Genomic DNA, 24,508 nt, shown 5'->3' with positions numbered 1-24,508 from the left:
GCACTTAAATTTACAGATTCTGCCTCATTTGAAGATTCAGTACAAGCTGTAATATCTACTATTGACAAAATAACTTCAAGCGTTCCTTATAGAAAATGAATGAAATGGAACTAAAAAGTAACGTCTTCCATTACCTGGTACAAATACAGCCTAATAAATCATCAGAAGAGGTACTTTGGTAACAATTTAAAACATTAATATTGTACTTCTGGAATACTTCAAATTAAAAACTGTTACAGAAACAGATCAACTGTTCATTTCCTAAACTCTGACAAGCCAGTGACCAGAGCACGCAAGAATCACAGTAGTAGTTAGGTCGGAAAAGGCGTCTGAGATCATCGAGTCCAACCTATGGCCGAAAACCATGATGCCAACTAGACCACGGCACCAAGTGCCACCTCCAGTCTTTCCTTAAAAACCTTCAGGGACGGTGACTTCACCACCTCCCCGGGCAGTCTGTTCCAGTGTCTAATCACGGTTTCTGTGAAAAAATTCTTCTTAATGTCAAACCTAAACCTCCCCTACTGCAGCTTGAGGCCACGTCCTCTCGTCCTGGCACTGTTCCCTGGGAGAAGAGACCGACCCCCACCTGGCTACACCCTCCTGTCAGAGAGTTGTGGAGAGTGATAAGGTCACCCCTGAGCCTCTTCTCCAGGCTGAGCCCCCAGCTTCCTCAGCTGCTCTGAACAGGACAGCCGCCCCAGACCCCTCCCCAGCTCCGCTGCCTTTCCCAGCACTCGGGATCTCCCGCGCACGCCAGCGGCGCCGGGACACGGCGGGGCCCGGTCCCCTGACGCGCAGGGCCGGCCCCAGGCAGGGCGGGCCCCAGGCGGGGCGGGCGCTCCAGGCCAGGTGCGCCACTCTGCGCCTGCGCACAGCCGCGCGCCGGCCGCGCTCCATCCGGGCATCGCGCTCATTGTGCGCGCGGCCGCCGCGCTCGCCCGCCCGCTCTAAAATGGCCGCCGCCGCCTCCACTCCCGCTGCCGCTGCTGCGGGGGCTCCCGCGGCTCCCGCCGTGCCCGCGGCGCCGCCCACCGAGAGCAAGAGGATCAGCGACCTGCGCGTCATCGACCTCAAGTCGGAGCTGAAGCGGCGCAACCTGGACATCACCGGCGTGAAGACGGTACTCATCGCCCGGCTCAAGCAGGTAAGCGGCGGGCGCAGGCCCGGCCCACCCTGGTGGCCGCCGCTGCCGCCCGGCTCCGGAGGCAGGGCGCTGGCGGCCCTGCCGCTGTCCCGGTGTGGGGGGCGGGGTCTGTCCCCGCCGTGCCTCCAGTGCCCGGGCGAGGGTCCGCCCCACCGAGTCCCCGGCGCTGTATGGCCCCTCTGGGCCGGGCTGGGCGCGGTGTCCCGGCTGGCGGAGCTCCCCGCCCCGGCTGGCGGAGCTCGCCCCGCGGCCTTGAGGCCCGCCCGCGGCCCCGGGCGCCGGAGCTCGTCGGGCGAGCCCCGGGGCAGGTTGTTGCTGAGGACTGGCTGTGCTTCCCGTGTCCTGTTTTTGAGCTGCCCTTAATGCCATTATGGACGTCGTTGTGGCCTTCTAGTGTTACGTTTCCAAAGAGAAATGTGCGGATCCTTGATAAGCTGTACTTCCAAAGTGTCATTTTAACAGCTGAAACTCTCAGCCATTATTATTAGTGTCCCCTTGCTCTTCTCCCGCTTTAAGTGAAAGGTTTAACCCAAAGCGTTTTATAAAATATTTTTGAGATGTTGAAAGAACTGTTTGGCTTACAGACTTCTACTGAAGTCAAACTGCCCAACTTTCCACTGAAAGCCATTAAAAATTGGGATTTTTTTTTTTGTCTCATTTAGGCTATTGAAGAGGAAGGAGGTGATCCAGATAATATTGAAATAAATGTTTCAGCTGACACACCCACCAAGAAACCAACCAAAGGCAAAGGTTAGGATCTGTTGATATACTTTTATTCTTTTGCAGGTTTTTTTTGCATATATCACCTTGAAGAAGGACTGTAGGACTGGGGTCTGTAGTTTGGGTGCAGTTGTGACTTTACTTTTCATAACTTCTGTCATATAAGACATCCTTTGCCTTGCATGTCTGTTTTCAGTCTCTGTATATAGACAATATATGGGAGTGCTGGAGCAATACATGTAGAGAGAGCTACAGATAGATGGAAAATGACTGGCTTAAGAGATGTGCATTATGAGGTAGGGGCTGTACTGCTCACAGCTCCTGGAGACCTGTGCTGTGTGTGCTGAGGTGCTGTAGATGAGCTGTGAGGGGTTTGGAGTGTGCTGCGTTCAGAGATGCTGAATGTGGGGTGTTGCAGGTGCAGGGTGGAAGCAGAAGGTACTGTGGGGTGTCTGCCGTGTCCAGAAGGATCTGTGTAACAGCAGAGGTTCTTCAGCTGTGAGCAGGTGCTGGACCCTGCTGGTGATGAGGGCACAGCAATATGTGCTAGGGGGTCACTCTCTGAAGGGGACTGTGTTGTGTGGGTGTATTAGCATGCTCTCTACTGAAGACAGGGTTTAAAAACATGAATTTTCTGAATAGGTGCTGAAGCCTCACCGTGGAATGTCTAATTAAGAGATTTTAGGTTTTCTATTGTGAGACATTAATATTTACTTTTTGTGCTGCTCTGTTTGGCAGTGATTTTTTTTCAGATTTTTCCCCTCCATTTTCTTTTGCCTGAGAATTTAAATACTGTTTTGTGAGTTTGGAGTCTGGGGGATTTTTGTTTGGGATTGTGTTTTCAGTTTTTCTGGGAGCATCCATGATCTATTAGTACTGGGAAAGGACCTGTCTGCTTTATGCACCGTGTTCTTCATTGAACATACACACTAAGAATGCTCACACATGTGCTACAGGGGCATGTTTTGGACATGAACAGTCTTATACCACTGTCACTTGTCATGGGCTAGGATTTGTGGTGAAAGTGATTATTCAGTCAGTCTGGTACTGTGAATGGTGAAATTAGTAAGAAAATCTGTCTGCTTAGAAAGTTTGAATAACTTTTCCGTACTTTTCGCACATTAGAGAAGTGAAAGGAAATAAACTTTCAAATGTGGTTTCATTTTTTTTCTGTCACATTACTTTATTCCCTCCTTTAGAAAGGTAACTGATGATTAAAATAATTACATGGCAGCTAAATAAGGAAACTCTTCCACAATTTTTCATGTAGAGCTCTAAATGGCACTATGTTCTGCTTTGACAAACACTTATCTCCTGTTTTTTATCCTCCTAGTCTCCAAACTAATACCATGATATGCATAATGTTCTTGAACTGGTTTCTTGGGTAGTTCAGAGGTAGTTTGCCAACCAGTACTGCTGCTGCCTGAGGCAGGGCTTCAGTAGCTCTTCCCTGCCACCTCTCCTGTGCACCAAATCGTCATGCATACACATGACATGTGCGTTCTTGGTAAACCACAAAGGAAAACACAGCATTTGTGAAGTTCTTATCAGCTCACTTTGCAAGCTCAGGAGTTTTTCCTCATTACTTTTTAGATTACAAAAGTCTTATGAGCAAATTTTGTGCCAAAATTGTGGGAAGTTCATTGTGGAATATGAAAAATTCACTGTTTAGTCTAGGGGAAATATTTTTTTATTGTATTGGTTTATTTCTAACTGTATGAAATATATTTTTTGATTTTTAGCTATTCACTGGGAGACGTTTTTCCTCCTTACTGATTTTGCTGAGTGATCCAGGCCTTTGCTAATGCTTGTTTCTACCCCCTCCCCCACAACTTCAGACTAATACTGATGGGTCTTTAATTTTACTGCTGTCCAGCAGTAAAATAATGACATTGCCAGTTTTATAGTATTTTCCCTCTGCTATTATTGCTGTACAAGGGAGGGTAGGAGTATTAGATATTAATTTACAAAGAAAACCCATCTTCAGGAAAGGGCAGGGAGTGGAAGTGATGATTAAACCTCCTCATAGCAGCCAGAGAGAAAGGCCAGTGGGAGGGAAGAAAGGAGGCTGTCCTTGCAAAAAGTCACAAAGTGTGTCAGGTGGCTAGGTCCAGGGTTTAGATCTGAAAGTCTTCTGTAACCAGTTTTACTGGAGCTCTTAGGGTATGTGGAAAAAGCGTGATGTCTGATTGCCTAGCACTGTCTCTTCCAAAAACCTTGTCTGGAATACTGATACAGGCCAAATTGGAGTGGGAATGGGGTGTGTGTGAGGGGAGGGAATGATACACTTGTCTTTCCTTGCTTTTTTTTTTATGTGTATGCTTACAAAAAGGGAGAAGAATGCTAACAAGATTAAGAGTGGGACTTCATTTCATGCAACTTAAAAAATGCTTTCAGAAGGGTTCTGTAATCCAACAAGAATCCTTGATCAATCCTCATGCAAAGTTAGTAAAAATTTAACACTTTTTCCAGGCGTTACTTTAATTAAATAATTAGGATAAAGAACTGCAGAGTTATACAGGTAAGATCAGTTGGTTTTGCCAATTAAAGTTTGAAAGGAAAAAATGCCAAGTGCTCCTTTAAGTGCCTCAGCTGTGCCTCTCCACTGTAGCCTTTAGTAGCTATGGATGAATTTCTTGTTTTGTAAAAAGATGACAGTTTTTAGAAAAAACTTATCTTTTCAAGCCTAACTGTTCTGCTGCCTAGTCTGGTATCTAGAGGAAGTTACCTTACTGCTAGTATGAAATACTTTTCAAATGTTTGATTTGAATGCTCCTTTGAAGGATCTGCAGTCAAAAATGTTGTTGAATATTAAAATTGGTAATTGAAAGTTACTTTCCTGATGAGTTTTGGATGAAGGAAAAATTTTAGACTGATAATTTTTAACCTTGCAGAATTCATGTGAGCAAAGATGTTTATTTGCTGCTCTACAAGTTTCTGAGGTCAGTTAGCTACCCCGTTAGTTTATGTCTCAAATAACAATCTAGTTGGCAACTGAATTTCCAGTTTGACATTACTGTTTCTTGGATCAAAAGCTGACCACTGACGGTGGCTGGCTTGTACTGTTGCCCAGATAATTTTGACTTCTTTATTAAAACCATTCAGTTACTTAAATATAAGAACAAAACAAAGTAAACTAAGTTGTACACTTGGTTTTCACAGACCTTTCTTTCTAAAAACAATGACTAAGAACTGTATCTTGTAGACACAGTAGAAGACTTAAATATTCTTGTACCTCATGATACCATTTCAGAATACAGAAATAGAGAAGGATTATTTACTTTTCTTAATATTGGGGCAAATGAGACATTTCAAATTGCACTAACTCTTAATGCTATAGTTTATTCCATTGTAAAGATTTATCTCCTGTTTATGTCCTATCCCATGTTTTTGATGAATCTTTAGCATTAGGTGTGACAGAACCCTGTTGAGAGTTTCAGCAGAAATACCAGAAGAAATACAAACTCTTAATTCTTCCAAAATTTTCTGATGAGTATGTCACTCTGCTCCTGCCTGACATGCAAATATCTAGTTCAAGAGTTGTCTGGAATACAGTCTTCTATAATTCTGTAAACACTCAGGTAGCCTGAATTTCTCACGTGGAGGACCATGAATAGGTAGGATAACCTTATGCTACTGTAGGGCTTAAATGAAATGAAAGCTAGACTGCATAATGTTAAACCAACATTTTAAAGATGTTCTAATTCTTCTACGTACTTATAAGGAGAATATTTGTTCTCTGTGTAATAGTCTGTTGCAGTTTTATGGTGTGTAGCAATTGCTGTTGCCAGCAAAGGGATTGAGCATGGCTTGTAAAGGAGTGCCATCATTCCAAGGTAAACGAGTGTTTGTGTTGTTAGGCACCCAGATCTGTGGTGAATGCTGCATACACACATTTTCAACAGACACTGCTTGGATAAACCTGTACAGAAATTGTATCAGGTGTTGACAACTTGTGTGACTTGAGACCATCTACACCTGTTATCTGCAGAAGGTCCAGCTGTTCTGGCTCTGTTTGTTAACTTACCCTTCAATCACATCAACACTGGTCTTGAATAAGTACAGAGAAACAGTTATTTTTTGCAAGGTATCTGTTGCAATCTGATTTTAGTTATGTGGATTTAAGAGCTAGGTGTGCCTTTCAGTAGCCCATGGTGGATGAGAGTCAGTCAGACAAATGTTGAATTTTTGTGGATGCTGGCTTTTTGGCAAGTTACTGTACCAACATCTGAAAACCATCTGTATCAGAACCTTGAAGTGCCACTTTTGAGCAATGATACTCTAACCAGAGCAAAGCAACCTGAAACACAGAACTTGAGAGGGAGAGCAGACTTATACCACTTTCTGGCTTGAAGCTGAAAAGTGAAGGTCTTGTTATGCCTGGGAATACCTCTGGTACTCAGAGCAAATGGGATTTGCTACAAATACAGCAGACATAGTAAAGAAGGGCTAATGAAATCATTACTCAATATATTAGCAAAAAAAAGATACAGCAGTCAGTAATGAAGCTAGTTGTAACTTGCTCTTGGTGAGGACTGGTCAATAAAATATAGTTCTCTAGCTGCTATTGCGTAATGGTGGGGCTAACTTGAGGTAACTTTGTCATTGGTTTGGTTTTCTTTTCTGTTCCCTATAAGGCCTCGGTTCTAGTTCACCTGCCGTATTTCCTCAGGCAAAATGAATGATTAAATAGCTTTCATGATGGTCTATGCTAGATAGTTGCTGAATGTGTTGAGCATCTACTGTGTGTGCTTGCCTGTCTCTGTGTATGCTTAGCTGGATATAGGATGCAGGAAAAACTTGGTCTTTCAGGTTTAACAAACAAACTGAAATGTGAGGGGGTAAAACAGAAAGCAGTTGATTGTCTGTAGAAATCCTTGTTGTTTCTCACTGCTTTTTATTTATGTTGAAGATACCTGGGGTCTGTAGATTCTATCATAGAATGCTAAAAAGCTAACACAAAATATGAGTTAGTCTTGGTTTCAGGCATCAGCTGTGATGCACATCAGAAACTGTTCTTTCCAATGTAAGTCCTCTTCCTGAGAAGAGCTGGCTTCCCTTAGTATGCCTGTGCAGCTGGCTTTTTGCACCAAAATCTCTCAAACCTATTGCATTACAAGTATAAAATGAGACACTTTGTCTGTTGGTTTGTTTGTTTGTTTTAAGTGAAGTAAAATCAGTGATGCTGACTTTAGATCTGGAAGTTTGAATCTCATGTTTTCAGTCACAGAAATAGCTTCTGCCATGTGCCTTTTCCTGGAGATCAGTGTGTGCCTGTACTGAAAACAACACTGTACTTTTTCTAGGAGTATGGTCAGAGTGCTGCCTTTCAGGGAAATGAGTAAAACCAACTGGAATCCAAGCAAACCCAAAACAAGTGTCTCTTCTTGCCCTGTAGTTGAGTACTTTCCAGCTTTGAAATGCAATTTAAGAACTGTATATGAAAGACCATGGAAATTAATGGCTGAAAAAATTGAGTAGTTCAGCTAGCAGAGATGTCCATACTGTGTCAAACTTTGGCTTATGGTTTTCTTTTCTATTCCTTTGGAATAATTATAGAATTGATTTAGCCATTCATTAGAGGATATGGGGAGGAGGGAAGATTCGATGCCAAAAAATGAAGTATTAAGTGCTAATTATGACTGCCATCTCATTTGCATTTGAATTGGCACAGAGTTTCAGCAGAAGATACAGTAAAGCCGCTTCCTAACAGAACTGCTTTTGTACCTTGTGCTACTGAAAACTGTTGCATAGGCTAATCTTTGATAGACTGAATCAAAGAGAGAGGACGTTCTTCAAAGGGTGTGTTTGTGTAGAGATGTTTCTATCTAGTGTTCTTAGGTCTTGTTTTTCAGAAGATTAAGGAAATGCAGTGGGTTCCAAAGGGAACTGTGTCTAGTCGCCATCCCCACAGAGACATCTCTAATAGAGAAGAGTGTGCCTGTGCTGGAAGAACAGAATTCCTCAATGAAACAAGCCCTTAGTACAGTAAAGCATATGTAGAAAGCAGAAGGGCTTCACCTTCTCAATTCTTCTGTCTCACTTCATCTTCTAGTGATGAAAAGTACTGAAAAAGGTGGCTTGGAGAGGCTTGTAATTGCCATGCTTGTGGATATTCAAAGCTGCAGCTAAATAAAGCCCTGAGCCCTTCCATCATCTTTGGAACTTGACTGTAGTTTTCAGCAGGAGGTTGGGTGGACTAGGTGATCTTTAGACATTTGTTCTAACCTAATTTCTCAGTGATGTTACTTATTCTATAAAGCAAGACCTTTTCAAAGTCATAATGACTAGGTAATTCTAGAAATGTTTAGTTTATAGTTCAATATTCTCCTGAATTCCATTGTCACTCAAAATAGAAGGATTGGTATTAAAATCTCTAACTTGGATGTAACCACTTGTTTATTGAACAGCACTGATTGTTCATCCTCACTCAGCTGATATTTTATCGCCTTAAAAATTACTCAGTTTTTGGAGGGTTATACTGTAGTGAACAATCCAGCTAAACTGGAACATGTAGAGAGTAATAAACTAAGGCCAAACACATAATCAGTGCTAGAAGTGTGCTCTACATAGCAGGTCTAGTCACAGCATATCCCATGATTTCAGGTAAAAAGCAGGAAGCTGATGAATTGACTGGTGATGCTTCAGTAGAAGAGGATTCCTTTGTCAAGGTAATAAAAGTATGTAAAAACTTTTCCCATTTTGTATTTAAGGTCAATGTTTGACTTCAGTTAATGAAAAAGTTTCCATTTTGTTTGTGGTAATTTATGTGGAAATTTGGAGCATTGTTTTTACTGTATTCACAGTGTGATGCCTAAGGGTGTGAAGCAGAGGGATTTTTAAAACATACTATGAGTTTTATTATGTGCGTGAGACACGTAATAAATCCAGCAGTGAAACACTGATTCTAGCGGTGATTTTTTCAGAATAAAGCTAGTACTTTCAGTTATACCAAGTATTTGTGTTCACACCAAAAGGAAGGTGAACTGGAGACTCAAGATGCAAGTGATCAAGATGGAAATGATGAATTGAAGGACTTCAAAGAATCTGTTGACGATGAGAACTTGAATTCTAAAGAACTACCATCTGCAGAAAGGAAAAGATACCGTGACCTGGAGCCAACAGAGACAACAGATGTGGAGAAGGATTCCGAAAGTCAGGTACTTGGCTGTATTTTACATGAATTTTTATCAGCAAAATGTACATTTTTCTTAGTGTTTGTTACTAGGAAGTCAGAACTAGTTTTTCAGTTTGTCTTGCTTATCTCTAAAATACAGGGTTTTTTTTTTCTTTTACTCTACTCTTTTCTTTCTATTTGCCTTGGTTTATATTTGAATAGTCCTGAAACAAATGTGGCACTGATTGATAAAATTCTACCTGAGTCCATACAGAGTTAGTTCCTAAGTGGTCCTTTTCCCTTGTACTAGTAGTGAACTTACAGTTCCGTGTTCAGATTATTTACATCAGGAGAACTGCTCGTTGATGTTCACATTGTGTATCCACTTACATGTTTTCTGAGTTAACTGAATCTCTTGACTTCTGAATGTTTGAGTGTCTTATAGTTTGCTAATCAAGTCCCTTTTCTATTTCTATAGGAAAATGCACGTCCAGACATAGAAGATTACACTTTTCCAGCTGTCCATGTGAGTTCTAATTCCATTCTGTTAAGCTGATTTTCATGTATGTTTAGTTGGAAAAGATCACTTTAGACTGGTTTTTCTGTTCCAGTGTGCATGTTAGAGTCAGATGATGTAAGACAATAAAGGTAAACAGTATGGGAAGCTTTCATTCAAATATTTAATACTGCAGATAATTGTGATACCAAGTGAGTTGACCTATTTAAAGACACAATTCCTGTCTACAGTTTGGGAGTGTTCAGTGCATAGACTTCACAAAGACTGTTTCACACTCCCTTAAAAACATATCAGAGGGCTATGTCAGATACTGTAGTAGTATATACAGCCTGTACAGGAGTTCAGAACTTGTGTTTAATGTAGAAGTTCGCCCTTAGAGAATGTCCGGAGGGTGGAACAGGGCATGGCTGTTTAGAGTTGCTTTTCGGTGTTTTGGTGGTGTCTGATATCTCTAAGTTCAGAAATTCATTCTGAGTTACATGGAACTGATGTCTGAAAAGTGATGAGTCATAACAGCATCTCTTTCTCAGTAAAATTAATGAGAAAGAAGTAAATACCTATTGAAATCAGAGTTTAATTTTTAAGTACTTACCGGAGGGAGGCGACCTAGTTTCTGACTTCTCTCTCGAGCTTTTGAAGCTAGTGACGGGCTGCTTGCATTTCTCTGAAAGCAGCAGTCAGCAGTGTGACATCTGTTCTGAAGGCTTTAGCAAGACGTGGAATAGTTTAGAAATGTCCCATTGAGTTAAGGGTAAGACAGTATCTGCATGTCCCAACCAACTGCAAACTGCAAGCGTTGCAGTTAAATACCTAGTTGTTTCATAAAGAAGTTTCATAAAATTTTTTAGTGATTTGACAAGGGAGATGCAAAGGTTTGGTTCCTGGATAATCTTTGGAAACAGTTTTCATTTCAGTATTTGCCTTCATACAGTAGAAATTCTGTGAAAAATACGAACTGTTCTGCTTAAAGTTTCAAAATAGGAGACATTTAGTGTTGACTTCCTTTTCTTGCAGGATGGTGAAGATGAAGAAAATGACAAAGGTATGTCTAAAGTTTAATAGAGTTCAGAGGTCTTACTCTGGTAGAGCAGGCAACTTTATCTTGTAACATTCAGTCTCTACTAATACTAGGCTTATCTCCAGCACTAAGTATCAGTTGTCTCCTCATTGAGCTCAGCACCTGGAATCACTGCAGTCAGTTTATTTCACTCCTAAGAGTTACTTTACTCTTAAGAGTTGATTACAGTACTTATCAGTTACTGTGGTGGATGTATGATACAGATGTAATACTATGATTCTTAATAAAAACCCATAGTATTCAAGGACTCTGATTTTAATATACGGTAAGTCTTGATGCCAAAGCTTCCAACTTGCACTGCAGTAACTGATGTTTAGTTGAGTGGAATGCTACACACTCACACTGAAGTTGAGCACCCCACAAATGTATGGACCATCATATGCCTGGCTTACTGTCACTTAGAAATACCAGTTGTACACAGGATGGTAAAACAAGTGTTTGAAAACCTGTGGAGTGGCTACCATTTTTTAAGCTGTGCTCATTAGTGAAACTGTAGAAGGAATCTAATGCATTTGGGCAAACAGACTTCCTGGACAGAAGTCTTAAGGATTCTACATTTTTGTGGACTCGAAAGGACATGGAACACCATCAATTTACACAAGATGGAATAAACACATTACTGAAGCTACAGGATAAAGCTACAGACTCCGTGTTTACGAGGGACCCTATGGCGGAAATGTCTCATCTACGCAAATCCAAGAATACGGTTGGAGATGTCTCTGTGGGACTGAGATGGAAAATCTTTCCAGTGGATGAAGACTGAGGACCTTTGTCTACGAACTCTGGATTAAGGCTCACCCATCCATGTTCTGCAGCAGCCTTGTACAAGTCACTTGACTGCCAAGCAACTGCTTGGAAAGGAAAGGAACAGAGAACACCCACGTGGAAGACTGGCTGGAATTCTCCAAGACTGTAATTCTTTCGGATTGCGAAATGTTAGAAGTTCTGGAACCAGGAAGATTCAAAGACAGATTAAATCAAACTGTGAACGTCCAAAGCAACTATTTTCTTCTGGAATGCTAAATCCTAAACTGGAAAATGGATACTTCTTATGAAGAACGGGTATCTCCAGGATGGAACCATATTCTCCTTCCTAATGTTTTGGTATTTGTCTCTAGAAAATGTGTTTTGCCATGAAGAATAAGTGATCCTGGGTAAAGGATTTATATTTGTGTTAATACACCTTGTGTTTTTTTCTAACCTTCCATCAGTGCTAATAACTGGCTTTGTATTTTCTAGGTCCTATTCTAGCTTATGCATATGAAATTGTTTAAACTTCTTGTTTTGCCATATTTATTCCTGTTAAATCCTCTTAGATAAAGCAGGTTCTGGTGATGGTACACAAGAAGTATCTAAACCTCTTCCCTCAGAAGAAAGCCTAGCTGAGGCTGCTCACACGGCTCATGAAGAGATGGAAGCTAACACCTCTGTGAAAGAAGCTGAGGATGATAACATATCGGTTACAATCCAGGCCGAAGATGCCATCACTCTGGATTTTGATGGTGATGACCTCCTAGAAACAGGTAAAAATGTGAAAATTACAGATTCTGAAGCAAGTAAGCCAAAGGATGTGCAGGATACCATTTCACAGAGCCTGGAGAAGGAAAGCAAGGACTATGAGATGACTGAGAACCATAAAGATGGTAAGAAGGAAGACTGCGTGAAGGGTGATCCCGTCAAGAAGGAAGCCAGAGAAGGTTCAAAGAAAGCAGAATCTGGAGACAAAGAAAAGGATACTTTGAAGAAAGGTCCCTCGTCTACTGGGGCCTCTGGTCAAGCAAAGAGGTTTGTTTTTCTATGTCAGTTCTTTACGATACTGAGTACCAGCATTCAATAAGATCACTCTACATTAAGGGGGTAGCAGCAAGAATCTTATAATTAGTATCCTATGCTCCTGCCTATAGGTTTTTTGACCGCCATAAGTTACTTTTTAAAATTCAAGATCTTCGTATAGACACTATGTCCTACTGATTGCATTGTCGAATTGTCAGCATTTATTTATTTTTTTCAAATTGACGATTTTTTTAAATGTCCTTGTGATGATGGTAATGAACAGCTATCAGTTCTAAGAACACAAAGTGAAGTCAAGTCCCCGTCCTGAAATCTGGAGAAGATTGCCATATATCCACTGAATAGAGTTGTCAGAAAATCTAGATCTTCAGGCATCTTGGGGAAAATCAGTGCAAGAATCCATAAGGGAATCATTTGTTCAAATATACAGTCTGGCCCTTTTTCATTTTTATTTTTTGAAATGTTAACTTATCTGTTAGTGTTAGTAGTATAAAATGCAACACCAAATTCTGTAGTTTCAACTTTCTTCTGATTTTTTTAATTTGCTTCTCTAGCTCTACTAAGGAATCTAAAGAAAGCAAGACCACATCAAAGGATGATAAAGGTAACTATTACAAATTAGTTCAAGACAATACAACCCTAAATGCTTTCCTGATGGAGAAATTGCTTGCGATGTGATAAAATGGCTTATATGATTGAACTCAGCCATCTGTAGTAAATTATGCTAGAGGTACAGTAATCATTTGCTATATGTATGTGTCCATATATTTTGTTTCTCCTTATGCCAGGTTTGTCATAAGATCAAAAATACTTACTGTAAAGACTTGATGAAGATACGTTCTCCTGTTTCAAAAATGCTTTTGGGAGCAAATTCCATTTAACATTTCCCAAGTCTTTGTTTTGATGAGAAGCTATAATTTTCTCAGATAAGCCTGCTGTAATTTACAGCAAAACAAGCAAAAAATAATTGCAAGTACTTAAATGTAATGCCAAGGAATTTTTTTGTCTTGTTTGTAATTCTAGCTCATTTTTAAATAAACAGAACTCTCAACCAAGTATTACAGTGCGATGCCAGCTTGCAAAATTGCACTTGTGGTTGTTCAATGTATTAAATTTGAACCTATTTTTCTGCCTTGGCGTTTCCATCTGGTTCCATAAAACCCTGTATTGCGATTACAAGTTTGAAGAGTGGAGCTCAAGAGCACATTAATGTCACCGGTTATACTGATGCTTCATGGTTGAACAAATGCATTTGTGTGAGCTCATGTGTCTCTTTATTTTACCTACTCCCTTTCTGCCAAAAACCTTTGTCACAAAATCTCTGGCATAACACTAATGGATGAATGAAACTTTACCTGATAACTCAGTTTGAGAGGAAATTTTTGTGGCAGACATAATTGGGTCTTCTGTAGATGTGTCTTTTCATGACAGTTACAGTAAATCTGCTTTCAGTTTCATTGTAAGCGTGTATCTTCATTTATGTAGTATATGTGATAGCTGTAATAGTAACTGTTGTAAGGCTTTCTCTAATATACACAGCCAAAGCCAGGCCAGTGGCTGTTTAATGATATTTACTGATTTTTCTAAGTGTATCACAGAACCATAGAGCGTTATGGGTTGGAATGGACTTTAAAGATCATCTCGTTCCAATGTCCTGCTGTGGGCAGGGACACCTTCTGCTATTCGAGGTCGCTCTGAGCCACATCCAACCTGGCCTTTGACACTTCCAGGGATGGGGCAGCCACAGCTTCTTTGGGCAACCTGTGCCAGGGAGGAATTTCTTCCTTATATATCTAATCTAATCAAGATAACCCTAGTATGACCATAACTGAAATTTGTTACCTTTTTCTGTTGGTTAATCTTGATGCATTGAAGAAACAAAACTATCCTTTTTTTTCTCAAGATGGTTAAATTACCTTTTAAAACTGCACATCACCAGATTTTCCATCTGTCAAGCCAGAGATCCAGTTCTGGTCTTGCCTCTAGGACTGGCTGCATTTTAACATATTCCAAAGCAGTTCATACATTTAGCAGCAAACAACAACAAGCTGAACTACCTAACTGAAGACTAAAAGATACTGGGAGTGAGATTACATGAGTCTCTTGAGTTGTTATTGCTGTGTTGTTGCAAAAATACCTAATACATGGGGTGGGGGGAGTATTTAAGGCACATAATGTTTTTCCAGCTTTTATTTAGTATTTTCCTTAGTATGTGGGAAATAATTTTGCTAGGTTGTATCCAGTTCTACATCCAGTAGTATTTTTAAAAATCTGCTCTGGATGAAGCCGATACTTCAAGAAGTTGTGGAAATTGACCACATGATTCTGGAGGCTGGGATTATCTAAGTCTTCTGTATTTGCCTTGCTGCTGTCTCTGGTAACTTGAGCAGTGTACAGACATCATGATAGAGAACAAATGCTGTACGAAAAAAATTTCTTGGATGGAAGCTAATGATAAAAGCCAGATATTGAAGCTAAATGTACATACACAAATGAGGGGTAAAGCATGCCTTTATTAAAGATTTGTATTATTTTTCTGTCTTTGTCCTTTGGGTACAAGTTAGCCAAGCTGTTGGTCTCAATACATGGTTAAATGAATGAAATCTTGTGGCATATATATTTTTTTCTATAGAAGTCTTTTCAAGAAAGGTAACCAGATAAACAATTACTTAGAGGTAACATGCTACGTTTCTCTTTTCAGCAACACTTCAGTTAAATATTCATGGTACCTTTGTCTCTTTAATTTTTTGGCTGTTTTGTAAAACTTGTTTCAGGAAGCGCGAGCAGTGTTAGTGGTAGCAGTGGAAGTTCAACTAGAAACCTGTGGGTTAGCGGACTGTCTTCCAACACAAAAGCTGCTGACTTGAAAAATCTCTTTGGCAAATATGGAAAGGTATTTCATGGGGTGTGATACCATGTGTGTGGTGTGTGTCTATTCCCCCTCCTCTATTCAGTTACACAAATTGAGTAATACTTGATTTATTTAGAGGAAATGTCTGGCCAGTGCAGTCTAAAACCCCATACTTGCAGCAGTAAGAGTGTATGCTTACAGGAAGAACCATATGTTCATTTTATAAGAAGTTTTTCTTCCTGTGGATGTAAGATAAGTATAAAAGAAATTTCACAAATACTTGAATATTCTGGTCAGGACTGACTTTTAAAGTAATGATGGCTGTGTTCCTTTGTAGCAACTGCGTTTGACCATGAGTGCAAGATAAAGTACTAAATGATAAAATCGTAATATAAACAGTCTTTATAGAACATCCTGCTTTGGGAGACTGTTTTTAAAATGTGTTTTGAAGGCTTATGAATAGGAAGAATAGGTAAAAAGATGTGACATTTAATGTATGATCCTTTAGGGACTCTTTCAATGACTTAATGATTTTTTTTTTTTACAGGCTGCTTAATTTAAGTCTGTTTTCCCAGTTTTGGTTAATTTAAACATACAAATTCCATAGAACAATGCGGAAATCTTAAAAGCTAAGCAGTCTTCTAAACCCAGGGTTGTTGTCATTTTCCCAAAGGAGTTGCTGATAACCATGTGAATTTGTAGTGTTTGTGTAAGCCTGTGCAGGTAATGGCATTATTGTATCTTGGGAACTAGTTAGAACCTGAGCACTGTGAATATCAAGTATGTGTATTTATTATTGCATATCTAATTTTTCTAATTAATTTATTAGGTGATTTTATTTAATGCATTCACAAGTGTGGACACCTGAGAGTATATTTTGTTGAAACTTTGGCTGTTTTCTCTGTAAAACTGGTTGGTAGTTATATTTACATGGCTTCCCAGTTTTAAAATTGATTGGGAAATACTTAATGACTGTACCATGACAGTCTGCTAGAAAGATAAAATTGTTGCCTTTAAAGCATGACTATGGCAAAAAGACTGGCTTCAGTGGCTATAGAAATTCTAGCAAGGTGGGGGAACACAAAGCTTAACACCTTCTCAAGCAGATGTCAGAGCTGAATGCTAAAATGGCTTAACTGACACACTTGCTAGATGACTTTGAAGAATTGGCTCCCTTTGTAAGTTACTACATAATATTGCTTATATGTTCCTGCCATTAATTGGCAGCTGCTGACCTTTTGTGGGGGTTCATCTGTCAGAGATGAACCATCAAATTCAGGTCGGTGGTGTTTCTGTGAATGAATTTCGACAATAACTGAAGAGAAGCATTTAGATAATGGGCATGAGGAGGTGACTGGTCAAAGCAGGATGCAAGCATTAATATGCCTTGATGTGCAAGTTGGGATAAAGTTCTCAAAGCTTTTGATAGCTTGGGAGTGTCAGTCAGTCTTTCTAATGGGGCAGGAGTTATGTTGCTGTTGGGGTGAATTTGTTTAGTTTTCTTACATACAAGGGTAAAAATCTTACTGGAATACCATAGCTTCCTTAGTAGAAATGTTTCTCTCAGAACCTAAATTCTTCCTGTTTGCACAGGTACTTGGTGCAAAGGTGGTCACAAATGCACGAAGCCCAGGGGCAAAATGCTACGGCATAGTAACAATGTCCTCTAGCACAGAAGTGGCCAGATGTATTGCACACCTGCACAGAACAGAGCTGCACGGACAGCAAATCTCTGTGGAGAAAGTAGGTTTCATAACATGAAGACTTTTCCCAAAATAGACCATCTTTTACAAGAATCTGTATTAACCTATTTGCTTTTGAAAAAAAAATAGGTGAAGGGTGATCCCTCCAAAAAAGAATTGAAGAAGGAAAGTGATGAGAAATCTAGTTCGGGTAGGAGCATAGGAGATAAGAAGACTGCATCAAGTGACAAAGCCAGCAAGTAAGAAATTTCACATCTTCTGAAATTGTGAAAATCCTCTAAGTTGAATTTTCCTCATTGGATTTATGTGTTCTTTTTCCTAATAAGAACTCCATCAACCAAAAAAGAAGAAAAGAAATCAGAGAAATCTGAAAAAAAAGAAAGTAAAGAAGCCAAGAAAACAGAAGGTAAAGATGAGAAGAGTGATAATGGAACAAGTGGCCCTAATCAAGAATCCACTAAAAAAACTGAAGAAAAGAAAAGAATAAGTATGCCATATAGCCATATTTCCTCCTGTTGAATCTGTGTGTCTGACTTGTCTTGGGGGCATGTTCTTGCTCTTACTGGAAACTAGACAATTAAACACCTGTTCTTTTTTAGACTCCAGTAACACATTTACTACTTCCATACTTTATACTAATACTCAGTTACAGGCATGTGCTGGTATGCTTCTCCTACCAGTACCAGTTCACTTCAGAGATTTAGAATTCACTAAGGAAAATTTATAATAGGCAAATAGAGATAGCTGTGTGTGTGTGTGTTTTTAAACCTCCTTTTATTTTTTTTTTTTTTTGTTTCCCCCCTTCACTAGGTGGTAAAAGCCCAGGTCAAGTTGTAGTTTTAGACCAAACAAAAGGAGACCAAGGCCACACTAGGACAGTTAGAAGGGGAAGGTTTGATAAAGTAAGTATCTATAGATTTGATGCAATCCTTACCTTATTTGATCCTACCTTGCAGTTGATATTTGCACTGAAGAGTCAATAAACTATCACAAACTGTTAAGCTTAGATAGAAGCTTTGTATGCTTTGGGATTGCTAAGTCATTAATGATACTTGAACGTAACATCCAGAAATCTCCCTAAATGAATGAGACTTCTGAAATAACCATTGTAATCTCTATCTATAGCCACAGATATTGAGGAACAAAGAACGTATTATTCAAGATAAAGTGAAATTCAGGGAATACAGGGGTAGAAAGGATATCTTGCCTTTTGAAAAGATGAAGGAACAGAGATTGCGAGAACACATGGTTCGGTTGGAAAGAATACGACGAGCTGTTGAACTGCGAAGGTAGTAATTCAACTTCTTGCTAAAGGCTATTTTATACATTAATTGATCAGCTACTATATTTAGAAATCTAATCAGAATGCATTCTGTCAAGCCTCCTAACCAGATGTTAAAGTCTGGTACTTTACCTAACAGTATCTTTATGTGAATTAACAAACTCCAAAATTCTTGTGTTACCTTTTAATAGCTATACATGTACACACACAGCTTAGAGTTTGTTTCAGTGGGGGGTGTATCTCATAAGTGTTACTGCATGCCAGTTTTCTTTTTGAAAAGGTGAGAGGTAGACTAGGAGACAGGGCCCAAAGTAGTGTTTAGGGCTGGTTTGTTTGTTTTTAACCATAACATTGTGTATCTAAATGACAACTCAAGCATAATACAATCTTGACCCTTTAAATAGAAGGACCAAATGGCTAGACTGTTCTGTTCTGCTGTTTTCGTATGGCCAAAAGCTTGCAAAGAGCAGTTAAAATGAGCTGTGTTGTCAGCTGGGTTTCCCTAAACAAAGGGAAATACATCCTAAACAAAGGAATTCCCAGCAAACATAAACCTTAAAGGAGAAAATGCCTTTTGCACCTCCTCTAGGCTGTACTATAGGAGGTAGAAAGATGAAAGAAAATGAAGCTGTTCATGAGTCTACTAACCTGTGCAACTCAGAGTGGTTATGATCGGCTGTCTTACTTTTTGGACAGAAAACCACAAGTAAATTTTTTCTTAGCTTGAAGAGGACAAGAGCTAAAATAGCATTTATTTTTTAGATCCAATCATATTCTTGGCTACTGAATACTGTTGTTACTGTGTGCCACATGACAAATGAGAAATCCACATTAAGAATAAAATACATCAAGAAATGATTCTTGAAATAACTTTTCCTATCAGTTGTCTGCTGATGGTTCTGTAGATAAGCTAAAACCATTTCGGCTACTTGGGGCTAAAAGGAGTAGACTTCTGGCGCAAGGACTTCTGTGAAAAGCTTACTCTGAAATAGTTTTTTAATGTCCGTGCCTAAGGTGATGTTAGCTTTGGATGACAACATTTTTTAGATGAATTTCTGCTACCTCTTTTTTTTTTTCTTCAGGCGAAGAGAAATTGCTGAGCGAGAGCGCCGCGAGCGAGAACGGATACGAATAATGCACGAGCGAGAAGAGTGCCTGCAGAGGGAAAGGGAACGACTTGAAATTGAGAGGCAAAAGCTGGAGAGGGAGAGGATGGAACGGGAGCGTTTGGAGAGAGAGCGTGTTCGGATTGAACAGGTGGGCAGTTGGGCTCTGGACTGTGGAGGAGCTTTTTGGGGGATGGCAGAGTTTGCACTTGTGGGGAATTTTGCTCTTCACCCTTCCACCCAGCCCTTTTTCTTTCATAGAAAACCAGCACGCGTTACATAATCCACAATGTACAACAACAGGAATCTTTATCTTGTTTGCTTGGGAGTAATTTGGTGTAAAATGCTTGCTACTGTAGCAGCTATACAAATCAGTCTCTAAACATGAAGCACAATAGATCATTTTGCCTATACCACTCTTCATAATTGTACTAGATTTTTCCTATAGAATACCACTGCAAACTTCAAGAAGTGTTTCTGGGCAATAAATACAGTAGTAATACAAGAAATTACCCGGACACATTTCTATGTAACAGCCAATAGCATCTCCAGATCTGTTGTCTGCTTTTTTAGAGAAGTAATTCCCTGTGCTCTTTAATCTTGGATGCTACCCAAGGATGAATTTTATCAGATAACCTTTAGCAGAAAAATGTCAAGGGATAGGTCTGTATCCTTGCTAACTGTTCTTTGGGTATCTCTAGTAAAGACCTGTTCTGCTTGTGGTTTCTTTCATGGCAGGAACGTCGAAAAGAAGCGGAGCGAATTGCACGGGAGAGGGAGGAACTTCGGCGGCAACAGCAGCAGCTCCGGTATGAACAGGAAAAGAGGAATTCTTTGAAACGTCCACGGGATGTAGATCACAGGTAATTCTCAAACTGGTTTTTTTTTTTTTTTTTTTTGCAGTGCATAATAAAAAGAAACAGCTACAAGCCTTGTATCAGACTTGAAAATGCATTTGTACCTGAAGCAGGTCTTCACAGAAGAACTGGATTTCTGGTATTTGTTTGGTTTAACATTAGTTTGTTACAAACATGAAACACTCCTTATCTGTAGGAGGGAGCTTTGAAATTAGAGAAGCATGCCATGAATTAATTCATATTGTGTGAAAAAAACACAATTCAGAGCGTTTGCTGAGAAAAGCTGTTCTGCCTTAATGGTTGAAGCTTCTAGCTTCTACTTTGAGAATTCATATTTCTGCTAAATGGATGGTTAGTTTTGTGTGTTTTCTTAAATGGTTTTGTCCACTACTCTTAAGGAGTCTACCTTTGTCAGTGGCTTTCCAAAGGTCAAATGAACATCTTCTGAAATAGACAACTGACTCTCAACAGTTTTCTGTGTATTAGGCCTTGATTTGGCTTCATATGACTGATGAGGGTTCCTTTGTTTTGGCTAAAGGAGAGATGATCCTTACTGGAGTGAGAGTAAGAAGATGGCTCTTGATACAGATGCACGTTTTGGCCATGGCTCAGATTACAGCCGCCAGCAGAACAGGTTCAATGACTTTGATCACAGAGAACGAGGCCGATATCCAGAAGGTTCTTCTGTTCCATCATCTTCTTTTGATAGGTAAGTTTAGATAATGGAGCAGGTATTTGTCTGCCAGTATCTCTGTGGATTTCACTCTTAACTGTTCAAAACTGAATGTGGTGCTAAAGGCTTTATACAGTTCTGATGTAATAGAATTGGAGTACTGTCCTGACATTTCTTCAGGACTGGCCACTTTTATCATGGAATCTAATTGCTTTTCTCTGAGGGCTTTAAATTAGCTACCTGGTGGTCTTTTTTGTGAGACATTTCAAAAGGATTTTTGCAATTATTCCTTCCTCTTTCACATCTAGTCATAAGTTCTCATGGATTTCCTGTGTCCAGCTTGGTAACTTGCCTCCTTAAGAAGCAAGGCTAAAAGCAACTGATTGAAGGAGAGTTAAGAGCATTCCTCAGAATCCATTAACTGTGCAGTAAATGCTGGTTCCAGATGCAACTTCATGGTTCCATTAAACATCTCCAGTAACCACTTATAAAGCTAAGATCACATAATTGTAGCTTCTGGACTTCTACTTTTAGGTTTCGGTGAACTAGAATTGTAAATACAATTCTGACTTGAGAAATCTTAGCATTCCCTCTGTTTTGCCCATACTGGGCAAAATGGCAGCCCCATAATTGCTTAAATTACACTGGCCAAAATAGGAACAAATAAGTGCATAAAGAAATGTTTAACTGGCTGTTAGAACTCAAGCTCAAAATTACAATTGTAGAAATAAATACAATTTGGGAAGTATCTTTGATTTCTATTCCACGTATATAGTAACAAACAAGTAATACAAAGATGATATTTTATATCCTCATGCTTGTGCTTACACGTGCAGAGAAAGGTGAAAATGGAAAACAAGCAAATGACTCTTTCCTACTTTAACAACTTAGGCGAGATCGTTTTGTAAATCAAGGGGAGGCAAAAAAGACCCGCCCAACAGCAAGAAGAGAAGAGCCGGGGTTTGAGAGATATCCCAAGAGTTTCAGTGAGTCCAGAAGAAATGAACCACCACAGCCAAGAAGTGAACTCCGGGACACAGACAGACGGGAAGTGCGAGGAGACAGAGATGAAAGGAGAACAGTGATAATTCATGACAGACCAGAAATTCCACACGGCCGACATCCCAGAGAAACTGGTTCCAACCCACCTAGGCAAACAAATTGGAAGAGTGAGGGAAGCATAAGCACAGACAAACGGGATGGCAGGTAAATTTGCTGACTAACCAGTGAAAGTACTGATTCTTGTAGAATTTATCCATAGTAGCAATCCCTCAAGAATTAGTGCGTTAAGAGAGAATAGACCCTCCCCTCCTAAAGAATGGCAACATCACTTTTCAAAAGCATGAGAAGAAATCTGTAGGTTAGCAAATACTAAATTGCATCCAGTACCTAGATGGGATTTAACACAGAGTTAAGGAGGCTTTTGTGTAGAATGCAGATGTAAACGAGTAACATGTGAGCTGTAATTATTTAAAGAGCCACACAGATCTAAAAGAATATTTCTAAGAAGTCAGATGCAGGTTGCTAGGAACCACAGGAATCTCTGCTGTCTACATGTGCTATGACTTGGTACCAATTCAACTATACTGAAACCAAAATTTTGATGAAAGCAATTTTTACAGAGGCGAGAGGCCAGATCGGTCGGGAAGGGAAGTGTCCGGCCACATGAGGGGAGCACCTCCCGGGAGCCGCAGCAGCGCCTCCAGCTATGGAGGCAGGGAAGGAGAACGGGGCGTGATGGGAGAGAGAGGTGGAGGACAAGTGAGTCACCTTCTTGTGTTTGTGAACATGAAGGAGAGGCTGGAAAATGCAGACTCATGCTGGAAAAATGACCATACAGCATCATCAAAATGATTCACAAGCATTCTGGCTGTTTTCAAGTCAGTTTTCTTTATGTTTAAGGTTCTTTTTTTAATAACCCAAGAAACTGCAGAAAAATTACCCTATTCTCCTTGTCTGGCATCTTTATGATAGATCAGAAAAATACCTGAGAGAGTAGTCAATTAAGCTTTTGAGAATTTGTCATCACCTTTTCAGGGTCTTAACCATACACTGCCTGCTACTTTCAGTGCAGTTTGTAATTGTAATTTGTAATGTGATACTGAGAGAAAATCCTTTTGCAAGACTTTTAAAGAAAAGACTACAGACTAACTTACTCCTGCTAGTAAATCCTGAAGCATTTAAAAAGTATTAATGTTCTTCTTACTGAGTTTTATGCCAGTGATCATGAGATCAGGGCAGAATTGGGAGTAAAGTATGAGTTCATGGAACTTCACTCCCTCCATACCCACACACTTGCCGTTGCAACAAGTTTCTGTTACCTAGAATTAACAGGAATATTGTAAACATGTGTGAGCAGCCTATGGACTGAAATCTTAAAAGGTGCTGGAGTTAGGTTTATTTTATCAGCTTAAGCTTAATTTTCTTGAAAAGTTTGTTTGCTGTAGATAGAACAGCCCTTTCTTTCTGAGAATGACCGACTGTCGCTTTCTCACCAGCACTATAACGAGGACAGACACGTTGTAGAACGCCACAGTCGTGAAACTGGACCAAGGAAAGAATGGCATGGACCTAGTTCTCAAGGAAGTGGCTATCATGACACAAGGAGAATGGGAGATGGCCGTGGAGGAGGGGGCATGATGGCTCCACATACAAGGTACAGAAACCACTCCTTCCTCTCCATTCCCTACTGAGCCCCGGCAAGCTTTGGTGTCCTTAGGAAGTGCAGCAGTGTCAGTAGCAGCAGGGTGATTCCCTGTGGTTGCTACACACACTCAGCCCCACCTGCCCTGCCAGCACAGGGCTCCCCAGGGGTATTGCTGCTGGCAGCGTGGTCCAGCAGCACAGGGACTTCTTGCAAAGTCTCTTCCTGCATGTTTTAAAGTCTCTTTTGAGACTTACAGTTTAACAGTTGACTGATAAAAGATGTAAGAACATTATTACCTGTGCACCAGGAGTTTAGATATGTATCATAACACTTTTTTTAAAACTTTTGTTTCCAGTAACTCTTCACCCATTAATAGAGTTGTACAGATCACAGGCAATTCCATGCAGAGGGGAAGTGGCTCAGGATTTAAGCCATTTAAAGGTGGACCTCCACGAAGATTCTAAGATCTACAGCTGCTTGGTTTCAAGATAACTTATTGAAATCTCTTGTAAACTTTCTCTGATTAAGAACAGGAAATCTTATCTGGAAATCCTGGTTAAATTTTTTTAATTTAACATGATTATTTTCCTCTCAATTTTGGAGGCATTTTAATAGTTACGTTGTAATTTTGGATAGTTTTTGTGTATCTTTGATAAGCATTTTCCCTGAGGCACTAGAGCTGTGTAAAAAGAAATTGGAACCAAAATATTTGTTAATCCTGTATAAAAGAATAGTTTGCAGCTGTGTGCTAGTAGTTTGATTTACCAACATTAGCTCTGTGGTGTCATGCTTTAAAGTTAGCTACTTCTCACAACATCCACAATAACCTCCATTTTGAAGGTTGTCCAGGCTATTATCTCTGCTTTCTAATTTGTAGAGAAATAAGATTTGTTCTTTCATTACTGGGTATTATGTAACCTATTTTTGCAGAAGGTACTGTTACATTGAGTGCATTTATGTGTATTCTTGCAAATGTATTCTTTTGAAATAAACCTTCATATTCTGTATAGCTTCTAGTA

At 39.9% G+C, this 24,508-nt stretch overlaps 1 protein-coding gene across 8 annotated transcripts; it reads left to right on the top strand.

Annotated features, from left to right (window-relative positions):
- Positions 1 to 938: 938 nt before the first annotated feature.
- SLTM (SAFB like transcription modulator) lies at positions 939 to 24,498 on the top strand. 8 transcript variants are annotated; one of them, XM_032123213.1, is made up of 21 exons: positions 939 to 1,147; positions 1,810 to 1,897; positions 8,474 to 8,538; positions 8,845 to 9,027; positions 9,463 to 9,510; positions 10,516 to 10,543; positions 11,950 to 12,364; positions 12,925 to 12,974; positions 15,145 to 15,263; positions 16,815 to 16,964; positions 17,054 to 17,163; positions 17,251 to 17,411; positions 17,735 to 17,826; positions 18,050 to 18,213; positions 19,289 to 19,463; positions 20,051 to 20,175; positions 20,708 to 20,878; positions 21,734 to 22,048; positions 22,465 to 22,603; positions 23,341 to 23,498; positions 23,845 to 24,498. In XM_032123213.1, the coding sequence occupies exons 1-21, from the start codon at positions 956 to 958 to the stop codon at positions 23,951 to 23,953; spliced, it is 3,057 nt and encodes a 1,018-aa protein (XP_031979104.1). In that variant the 5' UTR covers positions 939 to 955; the 3' UTR covers positions 23,954 to 24,498. The 8 variants fall into 8 exon arrangements, with proteins under 8 accessions (XP_031979104.1, XP_031979103.1, XP_031979097.1 ...); XM_032123212.1 differs by having other exon boundaries at positions 11,896 to 12,364; XM_032123206.1 differs by having other exon boundaries at positions 11,896 to 12,364; positions 22,453 to 22,603.
- The last annotated feature ends 10 nt before the right edge of the window (positions 24,499 to 24,508 follow it).

The sequence above is a fragment of the Corvus moneduloides genome, chromosome 13, assembly GCF_009650955.1.
Source record: "Corvus moneduloides isolate bCorMon1 chromosome 13, bCorMon1.pri, whole genome shotgun sequence".
In the NCBI taxonomy this organism is placed as follows: Eukaryota; Metazoa; Chordata; class Aves; order Passeriformes; family Corvidae; genus Corvus; species Corvus moneduloides.
The sequence above is the reverse complement of the archived record's forward strand: the minus strand, read 5'-3'. Positions and strand labels throughout refer to the sequence as shown.

Coding starts and splice junctions, on each gene's coding strand:
- SLTM (XM_032123205.1), top strand. CDS start 956: ATGGCCGCCGCCGCCTCCACTCCCGCTGCCGCTGCTGCGGGGGCTCCC. Junction 17,164..17,250: donor TCAAGTGACAAAGCCAGCAA/GTAAGAAATTTC, acceptor TTTCCTAATAAG/AACTCCATCAACCAAAAAAG. Junction 22,049..22,452: donor ACAGACAAACGGGATGGCAG/GTAAATTTGCTG, acceptor TTTTGATGAAAG/CAATTTTTACAGAGGCGAGA.